This window comes from Pipistrellus kuhlii, unplaced genomic scaffold (assembly GCF_014108245.1).
Source record: "Pipistrellus kuhlii isolate mPipKuh1 unplaced genomic scaffold, mPipKuh1.p scaffold_m20_p_20, whole genome shotgun sequence".
In the NCBI taxonomy this organism is placed as follows: domain Eukaryota; kingdom Metazoa; phylum Chordata; class Mammalia; order Chiroptera; family Vespertilionidae; genus Pipistrellus; species Pipistrellus kuhlii.
The window spans coordinates 5298877-5325923 of record NW_023425516.1 but is presented as its reverse complement, the minus strand read 5'-3'; the positions used below and the strand labels follow the sequence as shown (position 1 = coordinate 5325923).

Genomic DNA, 27047 nt, shown 5'->3' with positions numbered 1-27047 from the left:
TCCAGGTTTACAGTGTCATGGTTAGATATTCACATAACTTGTGAAATGATCCCCTATTAAGTCTTGCATCCACCTGACACCATATATAATTATTACAATATTATTGACTATATTCCCTAAGTCGTACTTGACATCCTGTGACTGTTTTGCACCTGCCAATTTGTATATCTTTTTGTTTGTTTGTTTGTTTGTTTGTTAATCCTTACCTGAGGATTTTTCCATTGATTTTTTTGGGGGAAAATGGAAAGGAGTGGGAGAGACAGAGAGAAGGGAAACATCGATGTGAGAGAGACAGATTGATTAGTTGCCTCCTGCACGCCCACACCCTGCCACCTGATCAGGACCGGGGATCAAGCCTGCAACCAAGATACGTGCCCTTGACTGGAACCGAACCTGAGACCCTTCATTGTGTGGGCAGATGCTCTATTTACTGAGCCAGACTGGCTAGGGTGAATTTGTACATCTTAATTAATCCCTTTGCCTTTTTTTAGCCCAAGCTGCAATCTTTTAATTTTATTAAAGAAAGAATAATAGGATCACATTATTTTCGGAGTACCCTTTTCTTGCCAAAGCTTCAGTCACTGTGACTTACACTCATTCCAAGGGCTCGGGCTATTCCTGTGTATTCTTAGTACGTGCAGTAATTTTAAGATTATGGAACTGATCATCTTTGAGAGTTATGAGAGGAAAACAAACAATAATGGTGACACCAAAGTCATAGCAGTTCTCGGTAGTAGCTGCTGACCGGTCATGCAGCATTGCCACCAACAGATGTCAGTTTAATCTCAGAAGTGGGAAAGCTGAGAACTCCGAGGGTCCGATTTCTCAGCAGTTCCTTCCTGTTGCACCACAGATGTGTGAGAATGACCTTGCTTAGCGGGAATGTATTATTTCAGAGCTCTTCCCCTTCCTCCCCCTCATCGCTGTGTTGGAACTAGGCTGATGTAAACTGGCGCTTGACTTAATTTGTATTGATTTTATTGGTTTTCCACATTCCCCTCTCTTCTGACTCAGTACAAATTCAGGGTCTCTTAATTAGGTTTGTGTATTTTGTATCTTCGACCCGTACCTCCATGTCAATGCTATTATGTGCTGAGAATTTGTTTCTCCAGCTGTGACTGTAGCTTTCAGCAAAAGGCTGCCCGCCAACCCTGTGCAGTATACCTCTAAATTTTACTCTGTTCAGTGGAGTATGGATGAAAAAATAGCTCAAAGTATATCATCTGCCAGAGTAGTACTTTTTTCTTCCCAAGATCCTGAGGGGAAAAGCCACCTTGTAAACATGACCATGTTCAGGTTTTCTATACGCTCAGCATCTGTCCTCGAATGGCCTGTCAGGACTCTGGTGTGCTGGCTGCAAAGGCAGGTACCAGTGCACTGGTATCTCCAGTTGTAGCAATGGTAATTCACATTTTTAAACAAGATCCCTTACCACTTTAGGTCTTATATGCATTACAGTTTGAAATGATAACCCAGCATACAAGCCAAAGATGTTGCTAGCAAACTAGGAGGCTGTGCAAGTATAGGTTGTAAATATGGAAAATTTTGAAATGCTTGAATTAACTTAAAATGAAGATTTTTCTTGCATACTGTTCATATACCAGAGCAAGGGCAAACATTTATTTTTTATTTAAAAATTTATTTTTCGTTATTTTTTATACAATTCTTTTTCTGTGGGCAAACATATCATTCTCTGTCTCTACTATAACTTTCTATTATAATTTCTCTATAAGGCTGTGATTAACTAGTTGGTCCTTTTAATGCTGGGAATGGAGAACTGACAAAATATATTTCTACAAGGTGGGAGATGTAAAAGAGAAGGGAAAGGTTGAGGACATTTATCGTCAAATGGCTGAGGGCTCATTGAAGAAGTTTAGTGGTCATTCCTTTTTTAAAAAATATATTTTTATGGATTTCAGAGAGGTAGGAGAGAAAGAGAGAGAGAGGAAGAGAGAGAGAAAAAAAGAGAAACATGAATGATGAAAGAGAACCATTGATTAGCTGCGTCCCACACACTTCCCACCAGGGATGGAGCTCACAACCCAGGCATGTGCCCTGACTGGGAATCAAACCTTTACCTCCTGGTTCATAGGTGGATGCTCAACCGCTGAGCCATGCTGGCCAGGCTAATGGTCATTCTTGACAGCTTTGTCATTCTTCCTGTCTGTTGGGTTGCAAATTCTGTCTTAACATAGTATCGCTCCATCTCTTGGAAAAAATGTGTTTGTTTTTAAATTGTGTTTAGGAGAGCTGACTATATATGGTAGTTTTGTGAAAGAGTATTGTGATTTCATGGCAGAACTCAATTTGTTTTAATTGTAAAATATTTAGGTGGTTTCATGGACACCTCTCCGGGAAAGAAGCAGAGAAGTTGTTAACTGAGAAAGGAAAACACGGTAGCTTTCTGGTACGAGAGAGCCAGAGCCACCCTGGAGATTTTGTTCTCTCGGTCCGAACTGGTGATGACAAGGGGGAGAGCAATGACGGCAAGTCCAAAGTGACCCACGTCATGATCCGCTGTCAGGTAAAGCCTCAGTTGAACTTGGGTCTGTTTGCCAACTCTCTTCTTCCGTGATTGTTCTACTTGGAGAAAACAGATACCATTACTCCCAAAGCCAAATTTTCTTGCTCATTTAATCAAGGGCTTCTACACTTTTAGTAATTATAATTTTTTTATTTCAAACTTTACTAAATCATTTATTTCCAGTCTCTCCCTGGCAATTTAAGTCATGTCTCCACCAGCCTTGGAGTTTGTTGTGTTTCAGAGAGAAATAGTTATTTACTTTCTATTCAGCAGGCTAGTGTATAAGTAGAGAGTAAAGAATACTGTTTTTCACCTTTTAACACTAGTTAGCCCAGCCGGTGTGGCTCAGTGGTTGAGCACTGGTCCCCTGGGCAGCTGATCAATGATTCTCTCTCATCATTAATGTTTCTATCTCTCTTTTCCTCTCTCTCTGAAATCAATGAAAACATAAAAAAGCCACTATTTAGTTCACTTACGAAGGAGGAACTTTCTTGTGGCCTACTTGATGTTGGATACTTATTGCTTCTCACACCTCGCAGTAGACTCTTGGTCAGTCATTCCATTTTCATCCTTCTTGTTGCGTCCTATCCTTGCTGTTACCCAGTTGTCTGATCTTTCCATTACTGGGGGTCGTGGGGAGTTCCTCTTTGGCCTTCAGTTGGGAAAACAGTAATTTAACGTAGAGGTAATAAACATCATTTTTTGTGTGTGTGTTGCAAGGAACTAAAATATGATGTTGGTGGCGGAGAGCGGTTTGACTCTTTGACCGATCTCGTGGAGCATTATAAGAAGAATCCTATGGTGGAAACACTGGGCACAGTTCTACAACTCAAGCAGGTGAGCGTGTTAGAAAGATAAAGTGCCATCTCCTTACCGAGCTGAAAAGTCCTAATGTAGGATGTTCCAAATATGCAGAAGTAGAATGTTATCCCGAACCTCTATGTGCCCATCACCCAGCTGCGGTTATGATCATCGCATCAAATCCCACTTCATTTTTTACTCCACTCATGGGATTTGGGAAGAAATTCCAAATACGTCACTTTCATGACTATCTCCATATGTACCCCTAAAAGGCCTTTCACTCTAGGTGCATAGTCATTTTGAAGTTATTGCTATTTCAGAGTTCAGTCTTATCATGTAATGGCAAATTATTTTACCTCTCTAATATTTTGGTCAAAGCAGATTGAATTTATACCAGCAGAGTAAAGTGCGTATGGAGATTAGGGAAACAGTTATTTCCTGACAGAACCGAAAAGAAAGTGAAACTGTATTTGAAAATGCTTGAGAATTACAATGTCCTGTGAACTTCCTGTCCTTGCCTTCATGAATACCAAAACAGACCTCTCTGTTATGTTTTGTTTCTTTTTGCATTAACACTTTTTTTCTGTAATACTTTCTTCATTTTACACCAACGGCTGAATTTGATTAGCCCCTCAACACAACTCGTATCAATGCTGCTGAAATAGAGAGCCGGGTTCGAGAACTAAGCAAATTAGCAGAGACCACAGATAAAGTCAAACAAGGCTTCTGGGAAGAATTTGAGGTAAGTTATTAAGAAAATAGATTTTTAGCGTGAGTGAATGAGTCCTATTTTTAGTAGACAAGAAGTTGGTCTTGTGTTTGCAGTTGGATCTAAAAGACATGAATCCATGTCCTCGTTCGGCCATTGGTTGACATGGATCGAGCTGCTGGGGGCTTCTTTGAAACAGAAGGGTATTGTGTTCTGGAGAGGGGCAGTTAATATGAAATGGACGGGCCAGTAGCTCTATTTGGCTCCTTTGGTTTGCTGGCAGAAATCCAGACAAACAAAGGGATCTGACTCCTTTGGAAGGTTTCCAGCATTGGCTGGGGTCTTCAGAAAGATTCTGTAGCCTCAGTGCAGTGACCGAGTAAGAGAAATAAATGCCTCATGTTGGCTTTCATTTGGGTGTGACATTTATAAGGCTAGGAAGTGAAGTGAGCTGATTTCTTTCCTTAAACCAACTCGGGAAGGAGAATGTTCCCCAGTGGGATTGCGCAGTGTTCCTGTTGTACTCTGCTATGTCACTTACCCGTTCCCGTTGTCATCTCAACCTCTCCTCATCCACTTGACAGAATACTTCCTCAAAGTCAAGGATTGTGCCATATTCACCTTCATAGTTATCCTTAGTGCGTGTTACACTGCCTGGCACACAGCAGACATTCCATATAGTCCATTGTTCCATACTTTTGTAGGACTTTTAGACCTTACAAATATTTGTGGAATGAATGAATGGATGAATGAATGGCCAAATAAAGATCAACTTGTTGAGATATTTTTGTTTTACAGACGAGGAGCCTGAGGCTCAGGGAGGTTAAGTAAATAGTCTTCCCACGGATATTGATGGAATGGAGGCCCGGAGGGTGGGTACAGAATAAAACACTCAAGTTCTTGTTCAACATTGTGAACAGAGACTTGAACTCAAGACTCTTCTTTTCCACCAGACATTGGCTTAGTCACTGAGGAGACCATGGCAGGCAAGATTGTCAGGACCGCTGTCTTTAAGGAGCTGAGAGAGGAAGACAGTGATGAAAAGCGTCACTGAGAAGTGATAATAAACTTAATAAGTCAGAATTGTAGAATATCGAGCTCGCTTTTTTCATTATTCTGCCCTGCCAACCTCCATAATAAAAGACAGCATTTCAATATTCATCTAATTACATTTACTTCATTTCATTTAGTGTCTCTAAAGCCTCATGAAATAAGATGGATAACTACAAAAATTTTAGAAACCTTACATCAGAATTTGAATGAACAACTTTTCAAAAGCCTTTATTATGTAAATTTCAAATATATACAAAAGCAGAGGAATAGTGTAACAGCAGTATACTAATCGCCTAGCATTAGCAATTGCCAATCTTTTTTTTCTTAAAGATTTTTAAACATTGGTTTTTAGAGAGAGAAGAAGAAGAGACAGAGAGAGAGAGAGAGAGGGAGAGAGAAAGAGAGAAACATCTATGTGAGAGAGAAACATGAATGTGAGAGAGAAGCAAGCATCTATTGGCTGCCTCCTCCACGCCCCCTACCGGGGTTTGAGTGTGTGCGCTGATGGGGAATGGAGCCAGCAATCTTTGGCTGTCTACCCAACTGAGCAACACCAGCCAGGGCAATTGCTAATCTTTTTTAATAACACCGTTCACTCCCACACCCCTGGTTATTGCAAATCCCTGATATCATTTTATCTTTAACTTTAATTAAAAAAAATTATAACCAGAATATCATCACATCCAAAACTATTAATAGTAATTCCTTAATATTAATACCTATCGGCTATTATTTACATTTTCTTGCTACACACACAGACGTAGTTTGTTTGAATTGGGAAGTGCTTTTTCTCCCCCTTGATTATGAAACATTTTTGAATGTATATGAAATAGATTTGTTTAGCCTCAGCTGGAGTGCTTAGTTGGTTGAGCATTGCTCCATACTCTGAAAGGTTACCAGTTCAATTTCTGTTTGGGACACAAACCTGGGTTTTGGGCTTGGTCCCTGGTTGGGGTGCGTGTGTGCGGGAGGCAGCTGATAGATGTTCCTCTCTACATTAATGTTTCTCTCTTTCTCCCCCTCTCTCTCAAATCAATAAAAACATATTTAGGACAGTCAATATGGCTCAGTGGTTGAGCATCAACCTGTGAACCAAGAGGTCACGGTTCAAGTCCTGGTCAGGGCACATACCTGGTTGTGGGCTCGGTCCCCAGGATGGGGCATGTAGGAGGTAGCTGATCAATGATTCTCTCTCATTATTGATGTTTGTTTCTTTCTCTGAAATCAATAAAAATATTTAAAAAAAAAATCTAAAAAAATAACATGCAAACACAATAAACACACATCACACATACAAACTCCACACAACACTTTTTAAGTGGAGTTCCTCCCCCTTCTCCCCCCCACTTTAAAGCTTGTTTCGTTAGCAATTTGATTTGTCTTTAAAGCCCAGCCTTCTCTGGGTTATGCAAGCCCGCCTCCTCTGTCATGGTCCGAAGCTGTTTTCAGTCTGCACAGGCATTACAGTCATTTCACTGACAGCCACACCGATGTCCTCATTCCACCAGCAGCGCAGCCGGCCCGTGCATCTCCAGGAGGAGCTCGCGCCTGTCTCCGAGCCCACAGTCCAGTTTGATATCTTTAAAAGTGGTCGCGTCCTGCTCAGGGGAGTTGTAATTTCTCCTTCGAGATGGTTAGGTTTTATGGAAACAAGACTTTACGTGCACTCCAAAGCTGTGTCTAGAATAATCATTCTTTCTGGTGATTCCTAGTGGAAAATCTTCCCCTTGTGACTAATCCGTGCCCCAGTAAACAGCAGTCCCAGCCAGGCCGCAGCCTCCAGGAGGCGGGCGTGAGCTGTGCCCGGATTTTCCATCTAGACCAGCTCCCCTAGCTGAGAGGAGGGCTGCTGCCTTCCTGCGGGAGAATGATGCAGTGGTTAGAGGGCTTATTCCAAAAGCTTCATTCTACAGAAACGCCTGTATTTCCTGTGCTCTCTCTCTCTGCTCTCAGCCCCTCCAGGGTCATGTTTTTCTCTTTAGAGTTGTTTTTATTTGCTGGCTGTCCTTGGCTTCTTTGCAGAGAATTTAAGAGCAAAGGTGCTTTCACATCTCCGCTTTCTTCCTTGGCCTTTAAAGGACCTCCTACTTTGTGCCCTGCCATTGTCCTGTCTTCCTCATCGAGTGTGCTTGTGCTGTGCCCTCCATCTCTTCTTTCCGCTTTCCTTCTTTACTTACGTATTTTTATTTTATTTTTGTTAATCCTCATCCAAGGATATTTCCCATTGACTTTTAGAGAGAGTGGAAGGGTGGTGATGGTGGGGGGGGGGAGGGAGGGAGGGAGGGAGGGAGGGAGGGAGAGAGAGAGAGAGAGAGAGAGAGAGAGAGAGAGAGAGAGAGAGAGATAACATCGATCTGAGAGAAATACATTGACTAGTTGCCTCCCACAGAAGCCCCAACCAGGGCTGAGGATTGAATTTGCAACCAAGGCATGTGCCCTTGACATGAATCAAACCTGGGCCCCTTCATTCTGCGGGCCATCGCTCTATCCACTGAGCCAAACCGGCCAGGACTGTAGGGGTCTCTTTCTGGTCATTGCAGTGACTGGGGGAGCCGCTACTGACATGTGGGGAGCAGGGCTGTTCACTGGCCCTAAAGGTAGGGGGTGGTTCTACACAGTGAGTACTTTTCCCATCCACAGGCAGTCGTGCTGCTGGGATCTCCCACATGTACAACCGGATTAGGGTCTTGACGTTCTCTTGATGCCTTTTAAGGTGTAATACTTTGATGCAATCCATTCTCTCCAGATCTGCTTTGACTCATGCAATCAGGTGACTGGTACTAGCCTTGGGCCCTTTTGAGGGCTCATCTTTGGTGCGAACCGAGCTGTATTGCTGGGGAAAACAAGGTGTCTGGAGCTTGTGTCTCAGTTTTCCACAGGCCTTTTTTTGCTCCCATCCCAGCCTTATCTTTGATGGAGACACAGTGACATTTAGCTTGATGGGTCCTTCTCAGCTTTTGGTGCCCCAGGGGCTGCTGGTGGGAAGCAGGTTGTGGAAGATAAACCAGGAAAGGAATGTAACCCCCTGGGACAGGGCTTGCTGACCCTCTTCTGCCTCTTCCAGCCCTCCCTCTTCCTCCTCCTCTTCTTCTTCTTCTTCTTCTTCTTCTTCTTCTTCAGTGCTCACCCATTGATTTATTTTATTTAAAAGTATTTTTATTGATCTCAGAGAGGAAGGGAGAGGTAGAGAGAGAGCGAAACATCAATGATGAGAAAGAATCATTGACTGGCTGCCTTCCACACACCACCACTGGGGATCAAGCTCGCAACCCGGGCATGTGCCCCTGACTGGAATCGAACCCAGGACTCTTCATTCCGCAGGCTGATGCTCTATGAGAGTCAAACTGGCCAGGGCTCCATTGATTTTTAGAGAGAGTGGAAGAGAGAGGGAAAGACTGAGATATTGAATGTGAGAGAAACACATCGATTGGTAGCCTTCTGCATGAGCCCTGACCAGGGCCCTGGGCTGGGGAGGAGCCTGCAACTGAGGTATGTGCCCTCGACTAGAATCAAATCCTGGACCCTTTGGGTCCTCAGACAGAGATAGAAACATCACCCATTGGCTGCCTCCTGCATGCCCCCCTACTGGAGATTGAGCCTGCAACCCGGACATGTGCCCAGACGGGGAATTGAACCTTGACTTCTTGCTTCATGGGTTGATGCTCAACCACTGAGCCACACTGACCAGGCTTATGTGCTTCGTTGTATGCCAGGCTCATTTTGTACTTCACAAAGTAATCTTATGTAACTCTTACACCAGCTGTCTAGGGTAGGGAATTAGGATTATCCTCACTTTACACTTGAGGAAACTGAGATACAGATGGCCTAGTAACTTGGTGAAGTGTAAAAGCCCAGGTTAGAGGCAGGCCTCCGGGGGCTTAGAAAAGAAGGCCTCATGAGTTCTGAAAAGCTTGGACTTGACCTTGAGGGCTGAGGGAGAGAGGGAAGGTGATTAAACAGGGAGGGCCTGGATGAAACACACCTTTTGTAGAGATTGCTCTGGCCACGTGCCCTCCGCCAGTGACATGTCACGTGGTTTGTTTCCTAAGAGAATAGTCTTTGCTTTACTGTCAAATTCTTTTAGCTTTTGTTGGAGATGTTTCTCTTTGTTGATTTTTAAGCGATTGAGTCAGTTCATAGTTGGATTTTTTTAACTTTACCTTAATGTTCAAAAATCAAGGTTGAACCTTCTTCCTAATACAGCGAATACTGCTTAGTAAGACCGGCTCACTGTTCAGAGGAAATGCTGGCTTGAAGACGGCAGATGGCTTTAATTAATCTGCACTCATTTAACATTTTTGAATAGCCTTTTCGTTGTCACAGTTCTGCACATATTGTATTTTACTTCTGCCCAGGTTCCAGCTAGCTAAACGCTTTTGTTATTTGCCCTGTGTCATGGCTGAATATTGCATTTTGAAAGTGGGAGTTAAATAGCAATTTAAACTCCTGACTTTCATACCTGTCTGTGAAATTCTGACAAATGAGATGGAAATAACAGGGCCGCTGTGTTATGAAATGTTGACTCTGGCACTTTTGTAGAAATCTTTTGTTTTGTTTTGTTTTGTTTTAATATATTTTATTGATTTTTCACAGAGAGGAAGAGAGAGGGATAGAGAGTCAGAAACATCGATGAGAGAGAATCATCAATCAGCTGCCTCCTGCACACCCCCCACTGGAGATGTGCCCGCAACCAAGGTACATGCCCTTGCCCAGAATCGAACCCGGGACCTTTCAGTCCGCAAGGCTGACGCTCTATCCACTGAGCCAAACCGGTCCTGGCACTTTTGTAGAAATCTTTAAGAGGTAATCATTTTGGCATTTATTTATGCTAGTATATATAAAGTATATATATATTTATAATATGTATAAAACTATATATACATAACATATATAAAGTATGTATAGACACAATATATATAAATTACATATATTTTTCCTCTTTTTAGTCTGCCTTTCACGTTCTTGATTTGCCCTTTCACTTTCATGATTTTCTGTTACAAATGAGGTTTGTTTGAAACTAACGGTCGTCTAAAGAGGCACTTTCTGTCATTTTGAGAATGAAACCTACCCCTTGAAAATGCTTCAGCCTGGCTTATCCACCCTCCTTTCTGTCCTGCAGCTGCTCCTCCTTCCCACTTCCCCACATCCCCTCTTCTTCTTCTTTTAAAAATATTTTTATTGATTTCAGAGAGGAAGTGAGAGGGAGAGAGATAGAAACATCAGTGATGAAAAAGAATCATTGATTGGCTGCTTCCTGCACACTCTCTACCTGGGATTGGGCCTGAACCTAGGCATGTGCCCTTGAGCAGAATTGAAACCAGCACCCTTCAGTCCTCAGACCGACACTCTATCCACTGAGCCAAACCAGCTAGGGCTCATTCCCTCTTCAGATGGGGCCATCCCAGTCCCACTGTGGCTGGCTGTGTTAGTCCCTTGCTTTCCCATGGCAGTCTCCCCCTCCCTCCCCTGCACAGGTGCCCTTCCTGACCGCTGGCTCAGGACCCCGAGTTCTCGTCTTCACTCTCCGGCTCAGAAGGCCACGGGGGATGTCACAGGCTGGCTGCCTGTGGCTCTGACAAAGGAGGTCTTCAAAGCCTTGCTCACAAAGCTCACATGCCTGTGGCCCAGTCCCCAAACCACTTCTGTTCTCTGGTATTTACATTTGACAACTGACATCTGTAAGGGTTGCTTTCAATTAAACAATGGTAAAAAGAGATGGGCCATCAACTCCTCGAAAACATGAGTCACTTCTGTTATTGTATCCTGTACACCAATACCCACTGGCTTTCATTCTTTAAAAAAAATTAAATTCATTGGGGTAGCACTGGCTACTAACATGAATTTCAGACCTACAACTTTATAACATGGCATCTGTATGTTCTGCTGTGTGCTCACCACCCAAGTCTAATCTTCTGTCAGCATATATTCGTCACTTTACCCTCTATTTTAAAAGGCTTCTCTTTTATAAATACTTATTCGTTGTAGAAAATTTAAGAAAAGAAAGGTGAGAAAATAGAGAAGGAGAAGGAGGAGTAGGAGAAAGGGCCTTCATAATCCCACTAATCTGACCCAGAACCCCATTACTGTTTGATGTAAGCCTTCTGCCATATCTTACATGTGAGTGCGAAACACATGGCTTCCGTCATACACTGCTTAGCAAGGTGGAGCTTCTTTTCACTTAACATTTATTCTGATTCTTTCTCCAAGGCATGAAATAGTCTCCAAGAACATCTTTTTAAAAAAATATATTTTATTGATTTTTTCACAGAGAGGAAGAGAGAGGGATAGAGAGTTAGAAACATCGATGAGAGAGAAACATGGGATGTGCCCATAACCAAGGTACATGCCTCTGACCGGAATCGAACCTGGGACCTTTCAGTCCGCAGGCTGATGCTCTATCCACTGAGCCAAACCGGTTTCGGCTAAGAACATCTTTTAAATGGCTGCAGAAGATTATTTTGTATGAAGGAACAATAGTGTTATTTAGGCAGCTGTTTCCATTGGCCATTTATGTTGTTTCTGGTGTTTTTGCCATGGTTGGTACAATGTTAACATGAGCATTCTTAGAGTTATTGCTCAGGACTGACCATTTCCTGAGATAAATTCCTTAAAGCAGAAATGATGCCACTTTTTTTTTTTTTTTTTAAGCTTTTGATACATAATAATATTTACTTTTGCTTCTCTCTAGACACTACAACAACAGGAGTGCAAACTTCTCTATAGCCGAAAAGAGGGTCAGAGGCAAGAAAATAAGAACAAAAACAGATATAAAAACATCCTGCCCTGTAAGTATCAGTATTCTGCTCAGGCACCGTCACTCTCGCAGATTTTGATTTGCGGCAGATCCAAGGCCTTCGCCTCTTTTAATTGTGAGCCGTTTCCAAAATAACCCACTGCGACAGGGGCTGCTGGCCTCATTCACAGAGAGCCTGCATGCTGATTACTGAGCGAAATTGCTTTGAGGAGGTTGTTTTCTTCTGTTGATGAATTCTGTTTGCCTAAGAGCGATGATCTCCCAGTGTTAGGCCAGAAGCACTCCGGGGTCCTGGACTTGTGTCCTTGCTCTGTGGTATCTGCCTCCTGGGTCTTGGGAGCCACACCTCCTTTCTGAGGCTCTGCTCCTTCACCGGGGACAGATAAGCTCCTTCGAGGGCTCTTCGCTCTGCCCCTCCGATGCCACTAGCTCGTGTGACTGGAGATTTGGGTGCACACCTACACCTGCCTCAGAAGGCGCAGCTCCATCAGCACCCAGATGCTGCCAGATGGAGCCCTGGGGAACCATGGGAAAAAGAGGCCCAGAAGGATGGAGGCCTTGGACGAGTAATGGCACTTGCAGTGATAAATCCTGTAAGTCCATAGGACGTTATCAAAACCAGGAAAATGGCATTGTGACTTTGTTCTTCTTAAAGAAAGGCAAAGTGTGGTGCTCAGATTATTGCTATTGCTAATTTAGGATTTAATTTAAAAAAATATATTTTTATTGATTTCAGGGAGGAAGGGAGAGGGAGAGAGAGAGAGGAACATCAATGATGAGAATCATTGAGCGGCTGCCTGTTGCATGCCCCCACTAGGGAATGAGCCTGCAACCAGGCATGTGCCCTTGACTGGAACCGAACCCGGGACTCTTCAGTCCACAGGCTAACACTCTATCCACTGAGCCAAACCAGCCAGGGCAGGATTTAATTTTTTTAATGTGGGTTTATCACAGCTTGGACTATTTTGAGGATGAACAGATTTGAACAGGTTTGTCCTAAAGAGGTCTGAGCACTTCTGTGACTGTGGTCTTTTTCTTCCAGTTGATCATACCAGGGTTGTTCTAAATGACGGTGACCCCAACGAACCTGTGTCCGATTACATCAATGCAAACATTATCATGGTAAACAGCTCTTCACAGTGTCTTTTATTTTACATCCTTTCTTCTGTCCTGAAAGCAACTTTCAAATGTTGGACGGATTTTCTTCTTACATTTCTAGCCTGAATTTGAAACCAAGTGCAACAACTCAAAGCCCAAAAAGAGTTACATCGCCACACAGGGCTGTCTGCAGAACACGGTGAATGACTTTTGGCGCATGGTGTTTCAAGAGAACTCCCGAGTGATCGTCATGACTACGAAAGAAGTGGAGAGAGGAAAGGTATATGAAATACTTTTCTGATAAAACATTTTAAAATGGTTGCTCACTTCAGGTTGACCATGTTAAGAATTGAATAAACAAGTTAAGCTAACTGACCCTCGGGGGAAAAAAGGATGATGAGGACATTTGATGATGACGTACTTGGTGTAGTGTTCTTTAGGTTCTTTTGCTTGGGGCTCATTGAGCTTCTTGGAGCTGTGGATTCACACGTGTGGTGTTAGCACTATTCGGTGTGTATTTTTCATTCAGAGATTGTCCGTTTCACCCCTAGAAGTTTTATTAGAGTCTTTTTAACATCTTCTGTGTTTTTCAATGTGCATCATCCCCTATACCTTTGAACACATAGAATGCATTGATAATAACTTTTAATGTTCTTATTACTAATCCTGTTACACGTTATTTCATTTTTCTGGCTTTTCAGTTTTTTTGTTTTTTGTTTTTGCTTAATATGTTTTTTGTCTCTGAAAAATCATAGAAAATTGTGATTTGGTTATTAGCTCTCAGCAGCTCGTTCCTGAGCTCTGAGGAAGCTTGCTTTCTTCTGAGCTACCCGATCTTTCTTCTGGGCAAGAGACATTTTGGGACGGTACCACCTCTTTTTAACTTCTTTCTTAGGCTTCTTTTCATAGACTGGATTCTCCCGTATAGCAGTATGAGCTTTCTTATACTCCATGATGTCTGGAGTTACGTTGTTCTTTATATATTGAGAGAACTGTTTCTTGTAAGCATCTTCATCTTCTTCCATTAGATAACGCATATAATCTGCAACGTTCTGATCCATGATGTGCTTCCGATGTACTTTGGCATTGAATTTTTTGCTTTCTGAATCGTAACTAGGGAATCGTTTGGTACTGTGAGGAATAGATAGGCCTCCATACACAGCTCCCTTCAGGGCTCCAAAAACTTTATTTCCAGTAGTAGTTCTGGCAAGCCCTGCATCCAAATATCAGGTGAAGGCACCAGGTCGACCATCAATGCTTTCCACGTTGTATTCATCTCCAATCACCTCCACCTGGCCTTCATAGATCTTGTCCATGCCAAACCTACTGAGAAGTCTGCGGGCCAGTAGCAGGCCAGTACAATATGCTGCAGCATAATTTGTCAGTCCAACCTTCACACCATACTTTGGGAGTTCATGTGCATAAGCTGCACAAACTATCATATCTCCTTCTATACAGGCGTAAGTGATCTGACAGATGATATCTCTGTTGGTTACACGAACTATCATCCTGTATTTAGGTGTGTTGTACTTATTTTTATCCTGGATTACCAAGTGTTTCAGGGCATAGTAATCAGTTTCACCCTCTCGCCGTCTTCTGAATTTCACTTGGTATCGCTTGAAGTAGGCCTTGTTCTTGATAAAACTTTCACAAACCCTGTCCTGCAGAGGAGAGACCCACGGCCGCGGCTTGCCACAGACCTGCAGGCCGAGCCTAACTCCGGTGGGGGAAAAAGCGCTTTTCAGTTATTTAAGGTGGGAGGGTAAACCCATCCGTCACTCCAGCGTATCCAGAGACAGTGGTCCTAAAGGGAGTGTAAGGAGGGCTGCCTAGTGCCTTCAGGTGATTAGAGAACTAGTAAACCAACCGTGATTTCCCTGGTCACGCAAACTTGCTGTTCATGACTTTTAAACATTTAGAAAGTAATTTGAATTATCTGAACAATACATTCAAATAAATGTTCAAGCACAGTTATTGATAAAGTTGCCTTTATCACCATCCCTCATCCATCCACTTTAGTCCCCTCCTCCAGCATAAACCTTGTGTGATGTGTATTATTCTACACTCTTCTTGGCGTTTACATATATGTATGTATTAAAGGCATTGCTATCGGCATTATATACCTACATTTGCATATATATGCCTTTACATACGTGCGTGTACCTATAGAAGTATATAGTACTATTTTCTGAAAAATACTATATGAAAAAGTGCTTTCATACTGTAACTTTATTGTGCATCTTGGTATTTCCTCCACTAAATACACGTTCTTTCTGTCTCATAGTAATTACATGATATTTCATGGTATATATTTATCATAATTTATTTAATCATCGTGTGCTGGGCATGTAAATATTCAATTTTCTAAGTAGGGAAGTGAACAGTCTCATTCTTGCTTCTGTGTCTATGTGGCAATGTTTCTCTAGGATAGATGTCAGGGATTGCTAGGTCAGAGGGTGTGCATGTTGAAACTTACGTAGGTTCTGCCAAACCACCTTCCAGAGAGGTTTCCCAGTGCACACTCCCCCCAGCTACGCATGCCTAGTAGCCATCTCCCCACATCTTCACGACACTCCAGGTGTTTAGAAATTGTAACTTCCGCCCTTGCCGAGAAGCAGACAGATCTCATTGAGGGACAGCTGTGTGTTATCCAAAGCCAGTCTGTCCACATAGCTTTGGAAAAGTTCTGTGTTTGTGTTTGTGCTCTAGGCAAAGTGTTTTTTTAGACATACTTGATTTGGTTTCTATAACAGCTGCATGGAATGTAGCAGTCATACCTGCAAGTTAAATGTAAGACAAATGGCGATTTTGGATTTTAGCCCTCTTCCTGTAATTTTCTTGTCGTTGTGAAGGGCAGTGTGATGGGATAAGGTTTTCATTGTTGACTAGTGGTTGAAGACCTCTGAGGCCTGATCTGGTCTCTGTGAAACAAAGGTCTCCTCAGTAACCTTAGCTGTTCTTGAATTAATGGATGAGTTAAGGTGTCTTCATAGTTTCCGCTTCAGGTGAGGGTCACCTGCCCTCGGTATGGAAGGGGAAGCTGAACCCCGTTGAACCCCTTGTCCTATGTGTTGCCCGATGGGAGTTACAGGAGACCACCTGTTTCTCAGAGACGTGGGGTGTAAAGACAGGATGCTCATGTCCCTTCAGAGGGATCAGTACTGTCTCTTTCAGATGAGCTCCCAGAGGCTCCTACAACAGACACTGGGCCCGATACTGCCTCCTCCTCACTTCCTCTTCCCAGCCTGCGCCTGCCTTCCCATTCTTCCCCTTCACTTGGTGGGTGGAGAGGGTGACAGGAGAGCTTTTATTCTCTCCACGGGCCTCTGGACACCCTGCTCTCTCAGCATCATCACCCTTCCTTCAGATCCCGGGGCCTGAATTTAAAAACTCAAGTATTAGCCCTCGCAGTTTAGAGTGTTTGTGTCAGGTTTACATCAGAGTTTAGAAAAGTGGGAAGTGGGCTGTAGTACTTCACCGCTGTTTAAAGTCAGCCAAAATGCTTTTGGAGTGACCATTTAATTTTGTGTTCTCTTGAGGGCAACAGTTCTCAAATTGATTAGCCAGTAACAGCCTTGAGTACAATTAATGTTAAAGGTGTTCATTTGGGGAAAATTGTATTAAATCTGTCACAGGGTATTTGGATCTATAAAACACTGGAGGGAAAGCCGAATTCAAAACAATAATAAATCAATGACCCCAAGCCGTGCCAAGCAAAAAAGTGGCACCATCCATTAAATTCTGTTGAATGTTCCTCCTACGTTGTTTTTCTTTTCTTTAATTGACCATTGACTGCGGAGGCTAGTCTACAGCTGCTCTGTCACGTGGCATCGGTGACGCCGCCCAGGAAAAAAACCCAAAACACAACATCATTCTTTACTCAGGGCACGTCACCACATATATATATAGACTCATCGCTCATGGGCTCATGAAGCAGAGTGTCTTCCTCTTTGGCAGCAAGAATGGCTTTCTCGGTGCTATATTTTCCCATCTGCCTGCCCCGAAGCCAGCAGCTTGCACGCTTGGCGGTCCCAGGCACCCAGTTAAGCGAAGGCGACGTGTGCAGTAGGGAGCAAATGGGTCTGGATATAGAGAAAGCAGCTGGTTCAAAGGCTGCCTTGCTGTGCTGGCGGCATTCACACTTGGGTTAGATAAGGCGCAGGGCACTCCTACACCGGGGTGGAAATGAACCAGACGGGCTGGCTTGTTGGGCAGCCCATCCACCTCCAGAGATCTTGCTTGCCTTCCCTGTAGAGCGGCTGGCAGATCTCTAGAATCCACATCTCAGTGGTTGCTAGACAACACCTCAACCTGGCCATTTCCTCTCTTTGCATCTTTGATTCTTTTTTTAAAAATATATATTTTTTTATTGGTTTCAGAGAGGAAGGGAGAGGGAGAGAGAGAGAAACATCAATGAAGCGAGAGAATCATTGATCGGCTGCCTCCTGCATGCCTCCCATTGGGGATTGAGCCCAGACATATGACCTGACTGGGAATGGAACCATGATCTCCTGGTTCATAGGTTGATATTCAACCCCCAGCTGGGCACATCTTTGATTCTTTAGAATTAAATAAGCATAGACTCTCCTTTGACCTGAGTGTTGGATGGGACAATTCTGCACACACAGCCTTTTCTTCCCCCTCCTCCCCGGTTCTCCAAGCCCCTGCTTCCTAATTTGAACTCTTTCCGGTCCTTTGGAAAGCCGTCAGTTCCAGGATGGAAAGGCCATTCTCCAGATTAGTGGTCGTTAAGCAAAACTTAGACATTTGCTTTCTGCTGGTTCACAGATATTAACTGTCTTTTTTTTTTTTTCCTGATCCCTTCCAGAGTAAATGTGTCAAATACTGGCCTGATGAGTTTGCTCTGAAAGAATATGGGGTCATGCGTGTTAGGAACGTCAAAGAAAGTGCCGCTCATGACTATACGTTAAGAGAACTTAAACTGTCAAAGGTTGGACAAGTAAGTATATTGTCGTATTTTAGAGGCTTTGGGAACCGTTTATGGTGTGCAACCCAGGGTCATGCCGTTACAATCATTCATTCACTTACTGGTTCAGCAGCCATTAATTGGATGCCTTCTGTGTGCCAGGTACTCTCGAGGCACTGCTGGCACATTGCAGACAAGACACAGCCTTTGCTCCCCCAGAGCCTAGAGGCAGAAGTTTAAAATTTAAATGAGCAACAAAGCTTTCTGATGGTGCCGACTGCGAAGGCACAGGATGGCATGCTAGAGAGTGAGATGAAGTACACAGGGAGGGCTTCCCTGCGGTAGTGTCACTGCAGCTGAGGCCCGAAGGTGGAGGCAGGGACCTGAGGGACCTTTATCAAGGAGAAGGGGCACGGATGAATAGGGAGCCGGTCTCTCCCATTCCTCAAATGTCCTTCCTGCAACTGTGTCGCCCCTTGATTTTTTGCTAACCATTAGCATCCAAAAGTATTTTTCGTGATGTCTGCAAATTAAATGCACATAATTCAAGAAAAGACCCTAATTGTGGTTCAGATTCTGGTCGTGGACACTGGTCTAGTTACTCTGTCCTTGTTTATAAACCCCCTTTTAAAATGTCACTTAGCTTGGATTGTCTGCAGATCCAGAAGAAGCTGTAAGGATGAATAGTGCTGCTCAGTGACTTCACCCGGGGGGACCGCACGTGATGCTTTTGGGTGTTTCGCAGTCTTGGGTCCATGGTTGACCTTTGTTAGTGATCACTGTCCTCAGAGGAGCCCACATGCTGAGCCTCCTCCCATCTGCAGAGCAGTGGCTGTGTTTCATTGCTCCTGCTTAATCCTCACAGTGGTGTGGTGAGAGGGATTATTATTCCTATTTGCAAAGGGAGGAATGGAGGCTTAGAGATGGCCATTTGCTGCAGTGAGTGTGCATGCTGGGATTTTGGCCTAAATCCAGCCATCTGATTGCAAAGCCTGACTTCTTGTCTATTCTGTACTTGACAGAAGAAATTAAAATATTATTATAATAAACATGTGGCTGCAGGGGGTGGGGAGAGAAGGGTTGGGTACAAAAGGACAAAGAGGAACGAGTGACTTGAGGGAGGAGACCCGGGGCCCCGCGATCTCAGTGGCCTCCTGCGTTGAGCTGTGCGTGGACGAGGCTGATCAGAGAGGATGCCCGCTGCTGTTGATTTAGGTTGGCGTTTCCTCAAGGACAGATTGCCGCACTAGACATCTGGGTTCTGTGACTGAGGCCAAGAGTTGACCCTGGATTGCTCAGCCCGATCCAAAAGGAGGAGCAATCTGGAAAACTGAGGCGGGCCTTCAAATGGGGTGGGAGGGGCTTCGTGCTGACCAGCGCAGCTGGCTCACATGGGATCTGAGAGAGATCAAAACCGGGCAGTGCCGCAATCCCTTGATTTATTTAATTCTTTTCTGGTTTTTCTTGGCTCTACTCCAGGGGAATACGGAGAGAACGGTCTGGCAATACCACTTTCGGACCTGGCCTGACCACGGCGTGCCCAGTGACCCTGGGGGTGTGCTGGACTTCCTGGAGGAGGTGCACCACAAGCAGGAGAGCATCATGGATGCGGGGCCCGTGGTGGTGCACTGCAGGTGACCAGCCCTCCCCCCCAGTCCCCAGCCTGTCCCAGCTCCTAATGCCCAGGGCTTTTTTACCTGCCCACCCCCAACTGTCTAACCGTGGGAAAAATTCAATCTCTTTTTGAGGCATAGATAAACTGCATTAAGGGACACTTTGACCCCAAAATATATTTTTTGTAGATCCTACAAGATTGCCGGGTACTGGTGGGTGGTAGGACTGAGGTAGGGAACACAGTCTTTATTCTCAAGGAGCCCCTAGTCTGCTGATGTTTGTTTTTTTAATAGGATAACTTAGGGTTCATTTCTTTGATTGTGATTCTATTCTACCAAGAAATGACATATATTTCCCCCCCAACAATATACTTGTTTGCTTCAAAAGGTTAGGACTGCTGCTCACCCAGGCTTCTGGAAGCCAGTTCTGTGGCCTTCGCCCCAGAGTTTGCAGGCTGCTGGTGCCTGAGTTCGGGCCTCACGGTTACTCTGGGGAAAGCTTGGTTTCCTAAATCTCACTCCTGTGTTGGGCAAGTAGATGTGCGTGAAACTTGACTCAATTTTTTAAAAGCTCTGGGGCCAGTGTTTTTCATACACAACACAGATTTGATCCTCACAACAACCCTATAAAGTATGTACTGTTTGTTATCCCCACTTCCCAGGTGAGGAAACTGAGGATCAGAGACGTTAAAAGACTTTGCCCCAGGCACACTGAGCTGGAGAAGCCGGGCTCTGAGTGCAGGTTGGATTCACTCCAAAGCCCCATGCTCTTAGCAAATATATTTCCCAATATAAATAGACAATCTTGCAAATACTCCCAAGAGCAGATATCGGTTCTGTTCATATTAATAGCTTGGTTTTGAGTATTAAGACTTCCGTGAATGACTTCATTCTCATTGCTTCTTGTCCTCTGCCCACAGTGCTGGAATCGGCCGGACAGGGACGTTCATCGTGATTGATATCCTTATTGACATCATCAGAGAGAAAGGTAGGTTGTCCGGAGGGCACCAGGCCACAGTTCCTGTTTTCAGTTTATGGACAGAAAGTGCTAGTGAAAATAGCCCGGGGGAGGAAATGTGAATGTTAAAAATTTTCACAGAAACCTGGGCTGAAAACTCCAACCTTCAATATATTTGCCAGAGAACAGAAGGGATGCTGTTTGAGCATTTGGCATAAAATGAAGCCTAGAATCTGTGGATCCCACTGCTGAGATCTTTTGTTGAATATGCAGTGGTGGTCTCTCTCCAGCTCCTACTTATGTTTTGCTGACGGAGTGGGGTGGGAAAGTGGGGGAACTCTACCTCAGACACATCATGTAATCGATTGTGTGGGGGTCACTGCTATTGATCAGAGGCCAGTGCTGTAGCCCTTGGAACGTGTTTGGTCAGAACGTTAAAGACTAAATTTGCTTCATGTCTGAGCCCGCTGAACGTGGTGCATTAACCTCTTGACTCTGGCTCTGCATTTTCTCCTGATGCTTCGTGGTGTTTACTTTGTAGGTGTCGACTGTGACATTGATGTTCCCAAAACAATTCAGATGGTGCGATCCCAGAGGTCAGGGATGGTCCAGACAGAAGCACAGTACCGATTCATCTATATGGCCGTCCAGCATTATATCGAAACACTACAACGCAGGATTGAAGAAGAACAGGTACTGAGCCTGGACGGGCTGGCATTCGGACTTTAGTTTTCTGGGCAGCTGGCAAATGCTCTCCTTTTTTAAAAATATATTTTTTACTGATTTCAGAGAGGAAGGGGGGGGGAGAGAGAGAGAGAAAGAAAGGGAGAGACAGGGAGAGAGAGAGAGAAACATCAATGATGAGAGAGAATTATTGATCAACTGCCTCCTGCACACTCCCTACTGGGGATTGCGCCTGCAACCCAGGCATGTGCCCTTGCTGGTCTTGAACCTGGGACTTTTCAGTCTGCAGGCTGATGCTCTATCCACTGAGCCAAACTGGCTAGGGCAAATGATCTTCTTTTGATCAGACAGGCTCTGGTAGGAGACATTTTTTTTTAATTTTTTTTTTAAATATTTTGTTGATTTTTTACAGAGAGGAAGAGGAAAGGAGAGGGATAGAGAGTTAGAAACATCGATGAGAGAGAAACATCATTCAGTTACCTCCTATACACTTCCTACTGGGGATGTGCCCGAAACCCAGGTACATACCTGTGACTGGAATCGAACCTGAGATCTTTCAGTCCGCAGGCCAATGCTCTATCCACTGAGCCAAACTGGTTAGGGCAGGAGACTTTTTTTTTTTTTTTTTAAGTTTTTATTGATTTTAGGGAGGAGAGAAACATCTATCAGCTGCCTCATGTACAGTCCCTACATGGGCATGTACCCTGACCAGGAATTGAACCGGTGACCTTTTGGTGCATGGGACAATGCTCCACCAACTGAGCCACACCGGCCAGGGTAGAAGACTAACTATTTTTGGGAATGGTAAATGATTCCCCCAACTAGGAAGGGCCTTTCCGAAAACTATTCCCTACTTCATGGCTCTGATTTGTCAGTCTGGAGGAACTCGGGGAGGGGCCGCATGCTACCCTCCTGGCCTGGCAGCTTGGGAAAGTGCCACATAGGAAGGGGACGGCTTTCCCCAGCTCAACGGCATGCTTAGAATTCAAAATCTCCAAGTTTCCAGCCTGTTCCAGTGTAATTCAGACCATATTTATCCTGATTCCATCTCTTAAATGAATGCTTCACCCCTGATAGCATAATGTGGTTTGAACCACCAATTTGGTCGAGTTGGAATCGGTGAAATTTCAGTTTTAATAAGCATGCATAATGAAGAAGAATGTGGCATTGGAGCCTTTCCATTTGAAGCTATTCATAACAGACACAAAGCTGAGTTAATTAGGAATGAGCTGAGACGAGGGAAATGAGGAGACTGCTCTTTTGGGGAGCTGTGCTTGTCTCCCTCTCCTCCCCCAACCCCAGCCCGGTTGCTATGCTCAAAATAGGAACTAAGCTCTTTTCAAAATGGGACCTGCCACCTTACTGAACAATTCTAGCCTAGCAGCACAAAGAATGGTCAGCCAGAGATAACTAATTAGTTTGCTCGGTTCTCAGTTCCCACCAAAGGACTCACTAGATTGTTTTACTGTGAAAAACATCTTCAGAGACAGTGTATGTCTAGAAGCCTAGGGTCAAATAATTAACGAGCTACTGGTTCTGAACTTCCGTGCTTTCAGCCTGACTGTGTTATTGTAAGTGCTATGAACTATGTAGACTGTTACTATAGGTTATTGTATGTTTTATCTCCCAGTTATACTTAATTTGGGCAGGAAGGGTTAAAGCATAAAGTGGCTCAAAGTGAAGGATTCCCAGTAAACACAGAGAAAGTGCCTTACTGTGGGTACAAAGTGGAAACTTCAGAAATGTGTTAAAGCACGTAATGTACTCTTGGTGGGAAAAGCTGGGAAAAGAGGCTTTGGTTTTTATCCTATTTTGGAGAATTTAGGGACTTTCCCACCCAGCTTTTTAAAAAATATATATTTTTATTGATTTCAGAGAGGAAGGGACAGGAAGAGAGAGAGAAAAGAAACATCACTGATGAGAGAGAATCATTGATCTGTTGCCTCCTGCACACCCCACACTGGGGATCAAGCCTACAACCAGGAATTGAACCATGACCTCCTGGTTCATAGGTTGACACTCAATCACTGAGCCACACTGGCCTGGCTTAAGTTTTTATAGGTGGTTCTCCTCACATTCTGCCATTTTGAAGTAGAGTTCTTTGTTAACTTCCATTTACAGTATTAAATTTTTAAACAGCAGGCATGATTCCCTCCACTCTGTTTCTCTCTCTCTCTCTCTCTCTCTCTCTCTCTCTCTCTCTCTCTCTCTCTCTGAAATGCCTTTTTTATTCCCTTAAAAGAGTCACATCCTCATGTATGCAATCTTCACCTTTCAGAAAAGCAAGAGGAAAGGTCACGAGTATACAAATATTAAGTATTCCCTCACGGACCAGACAAGTGGAGACCAGAGCCCCCTCCCGCCTTGCACTCCAACACCAGCCAGTGCGGAGTAAGTAGTAATGAGGGAAACTCTTTTCACCTGAAATAATTCTATGGACAAGCTTAAAAAACTATAAGTCTTGACTGGGTCTCTTGGGTCCGGGCTGGGCTCTTAGAGGCTCAGTTCTGCCCTTGGGGACTGGCTTTGGTTTTGGGGTGTAGGTTGGGTTGTAGGAGCTAGTCTCGGCTCTTCAGCCCTTTGGGGCTAGATTTGCCTCTCAGTTTTGGCTGGCCTATTCGGGGCTAGGCTATCCCTTTCAAGCTAGAGAAGGCTCTTTGGAGCGAGGCTCCGCCCTCTGGGACTGTTTTTGGCTATTTGTGAGTGGGTTGGGGTCTCAGGGGCCAGGTTCGGGTCTTCAGAACCAGTGTCAGCCCTTTGGGACTAGATTGGGCGGGCTCTTAAGCCGTGGCTAGCCATTCCGGGCTAGGTCCATTAAAATCAATGGACCCGGCCATAGGAAGCCCGGTCCCCACAGACTGCCTCAGAGGAGAGGACCCTAAGTGAGCACACGGCCTGGGAGCCCGAGGTGGAAAGGGTTGCTGACTCTCCAGGGGGAGCTGCCTGTGGAAGTCACTGGGACACGGTGAGGCTGGCTCCCCGGGCCGCTGGAGGAGTGGGTGTTGCTTAGGGGCTAGATGAGGCTCTTTGGGGCTAGGTTCTGCAAAAAAAAAAAAAACAACCCTAAAAACTAAAAAAACAACAACCAACCACCTACAAGTCTTTGTAGCACACATCTTTCTTTTTTTTTTTTTTTTTTTAATATATTTTATTGATTTTGTACAGAGAGGAAGGGAGAGAGATAGAGAGTTAGAAACATCGATGAGAGAGAGTCATCGATCAGCTGCCTCTTGCACACCCCCTACTGGGGATATGCCCGCAACCAAGGTACATGCCCTTGACCGGAATCGAACCTGGGACCCTTCAGTCCCCAAGCCGACGCTCTATCCATTGAGCCAAACCGGTCTCGGCTGTAGCACACATCTTTCATTGAATTGTTGGCTGACCGATTTGTGAGTGTAGCAGTGGCTGCCTAAATTTGAATTGACCTGAACTGAAGTCTGATCGCACACACGCAGGATTACATGGGGTTGTGAGTATATCAAGTTGTGGATCTTCTGGAGGGACCTCATTTTTCTTTTGATGGCGTGGGATTTGTTGCAGAGGTAGACAGCACCCCCTTTGGTGTATAAGACTGTTTACCAAGTAAAAGTAAGTTAATTGACTACTAATGTATCAACACAATCCATAGTTAACAGAAATCTGCTTAGTGTTTAAACCAGGGGTCAGCACACTACAGCCCCCAGGCCAAATCCTGGCCTATTTGAGTACAGTTCTCGAATGGATTTTAAAGGGTTATTATCTTGCACATGCACATACACCAAGAATAATATATGACAGAGATTGTTTATGGCTTGCAGAGACTACCTTGTTTCCCCGAAAATAAGACCTAGCGCATGGAAAGATAAGACATCCCTTGAAAATAAGACCTAGTGCAACTTCGGGAGAAAAAAATTAATATAAGACACTGTCTTATTTTCGGGGAAACGGTACATTATTTACCCTGGTTCTTTATAGAAAAACTTTGCCAACTCCTTGTTTAAATTAAAACATGATAGGAAAACAGGTTAAATTGATTATGTGAATGGCAGTATAAGTTATTATTTCCTATATATTCTAGTCATTGTCTGGTATAACATTTGTTTTTTCCCACTTAAGAGTTTTATTTCTATACACTTCTGATGTGGATTTTTAAACCCCTGCTGACTTTAATCTCTCTATAAACATTTAAAATGGCATAGAAGAGGCTATTTATATTTGCTTTCTATTTAATGTTGAAATGAAATTACACAGCAAAAAAATATGCTCACCATCATGCTGCCTCTTCGCTCTACCTGCTTTTTTCTTTCCTCCAGACTGACAGGGAAAGTTGGCATTTTAAATCACCATCTGTAATGATTTGCAGTGGAACCAGCAGGTCTGGACTGAGTCCTTGCCAGGGAGCTTTCCCTCATGTTGGCCCAACAGAATCAGCTCTAACGACTCCCTTGTCACCAGTGCCTGGCTGCGACATAAACAGACTCTCTCTCTCTCTCTCTTTCCTCTCTCTCTCTCTCTCTCTCTCTCTCTCTCTCTCTCTCTCTCTCTCTCTCTCTCTCTCTCTCTCTCTCTCTCTCTCTCTCTCTCTCTCTCTCTCTCTCTCTCCTCTGCTCTCTGCGCACACATCCAGGACATCCCGATCCTCTCCTTGTTTTGTCTCCACACCCCTGGCTGGCACCCATAGTTGCTTGGTTCCTTGCTCTCTGGGACTGCTCTGCTCTCCCCTCCCTGCTCAGCAGACAGAATCAGGGCTCTGATACATTGGCCTTCGTCGCAGGGCCCTAACTACCCTCTCACCTCCCACTGAGCTTCACGTTCAGTGTTCCCCTTTCTACAACCAGATTCTGTAACCAGATTATGGCCTGACTGCTCTTACACTTTCCCAGCTTGGAACTCTTGCTCATTCAGATCATTCTGGTTGAAATCAGATTCCTTCCTTCCTTCCTCCCTCCCTCCCTCCCTCCCTCCCTCCCTTCCTCCCTTCCTCCCTTCCTCCCTTCTTCCCTTCTTCCCTTTCTCCCTTCCTCCCTTCCTTCCATTTCATTTATTTATTTACTAGTGGCTCGGTTGCATGAATTTGTGCACATTGAAAGGAAATTAATTAGAAGAAATATTTTAATATCACTATTACCCTTTCCTTATAATAGAAGTGTCAGTCAGTTTCACAATGGACAATGACAGATCAAAACACATGTGTGAGATTGGCGCCAGCGAGAGCTTTATATGTATTGCGCATGTGCACGTCAACTTAGCCTTTTATAGATATAGAATAAACTTGCTCAATTAGACCTGCTTTCTGATGTAGCTAAACTTTTTCCATCCCAGTGAAGCTCCCCAGCTTCTCTTTCAGGTAATTATCAGCAACACAGCAGTAAATATCAACACAAAGCAGATTATTATTGTAGATCACACAGGGAGAACAAAGTGTAAAATATTTAACTGCAGCAGTGTTTGACTATATTTTGCGCAGTGAGAAAATCTGAAGTCATTTTCAAGGCCCACCATTTCTTACTTCTTTTCAGTCGAGTCAAGTTCTAAGCTTTCTAAATCTTCATTTTCTGGCTAATGAAAAGAAAATAGGATTTCACCTAGTCTCCTACCTACCTACTCCAGGACTTCTGTGAGGATCAAATGAGATGAAGCATGGAAAATGCTTCACAGACATTTGGTTAAAGTATAAAATGTTTCCACCTGCCTATAAAACAAGTTGTGTTCCTGGGCTGAAGAAAATGCAAGGAGGCTAGTTGCTAGGGAGAGGAAGCTGGGTGTTGCTATGTGACATCATTACCCGGACGGACACTTACCTTATTAGCCTTTTATATATATATTTGATAATCCTCACCCAAGGGTATTTTTCCATTGATTTTTAGGGAGAGTGGAAGAGAGAGAGGCAAAGACAAAGAGAAACATAGATGTGAGAGAAACACACCGATTGGTTGTCTCCTGC

At 44.1% G+C, this 27047-nt stretch overlaps 1 protein-coding gene and 1 pseudogene across 2 annotated transcripts in view; one reads left to right on the top strand and one right to left on the bottom strand.

Annotated features, from left to right (window-relative positions):
- The window catches only part of PTPN11 (protein tyrosine phosphatase non-receptor type 11), a 46770-nt gene that overhangs the window by 17400 nt on the left and 2323 nt on the right, over positions 1 to 27047 (top strand). The window contains exons 4-14 of one of the 2 annotated variants that reach the window (XM_036448778.2): positions 2332 to 2524; positions 3245 to 3361; positions 3954 to 4067; positions 11776 to 11872; positions 12884 to 12963; positions 13061 to 13219; positions 17768 to 17899; positions 19346 to 19500; positions 20400 to 20467; positions 20979 to 21130; positions 23400 to 23512. In XM_036448778.2, coding sequence (XP_036304671.1) covers positions 2332 to 2524; positions 3245 to 3361; positions 3954 to 4067; positions 11776 to 11872; positions 12884 to 12963; positions 13061 to 13219; positions 17768 to 17899; positions 19346 to 19500; positions 20400 to 20467; positions 20979 to 21130; positions 23400 to 23512 — 1380 coding nt within the window. Of the gene's footprint in view, positions 1 to 2331; positions 2525 to 3244; positions 3362 to 3953; positions 4068 to 11775; positions 11873 to 12883; positions 12964 to 13060; positions 13220 to 17767; positions 17900 to 19333; positions 19501 to 20399; positions 20468 to 20978; positions 21131 to 23399; positions 23513 to 27047 lie in introns of both variants that reach the window. The other variant, XM_036448777.2, reaches the window with a different exon arrangement.
- On the bottom strand, positions 13658 to 15179 carry LOC118725432 (annotated as a pseudogene).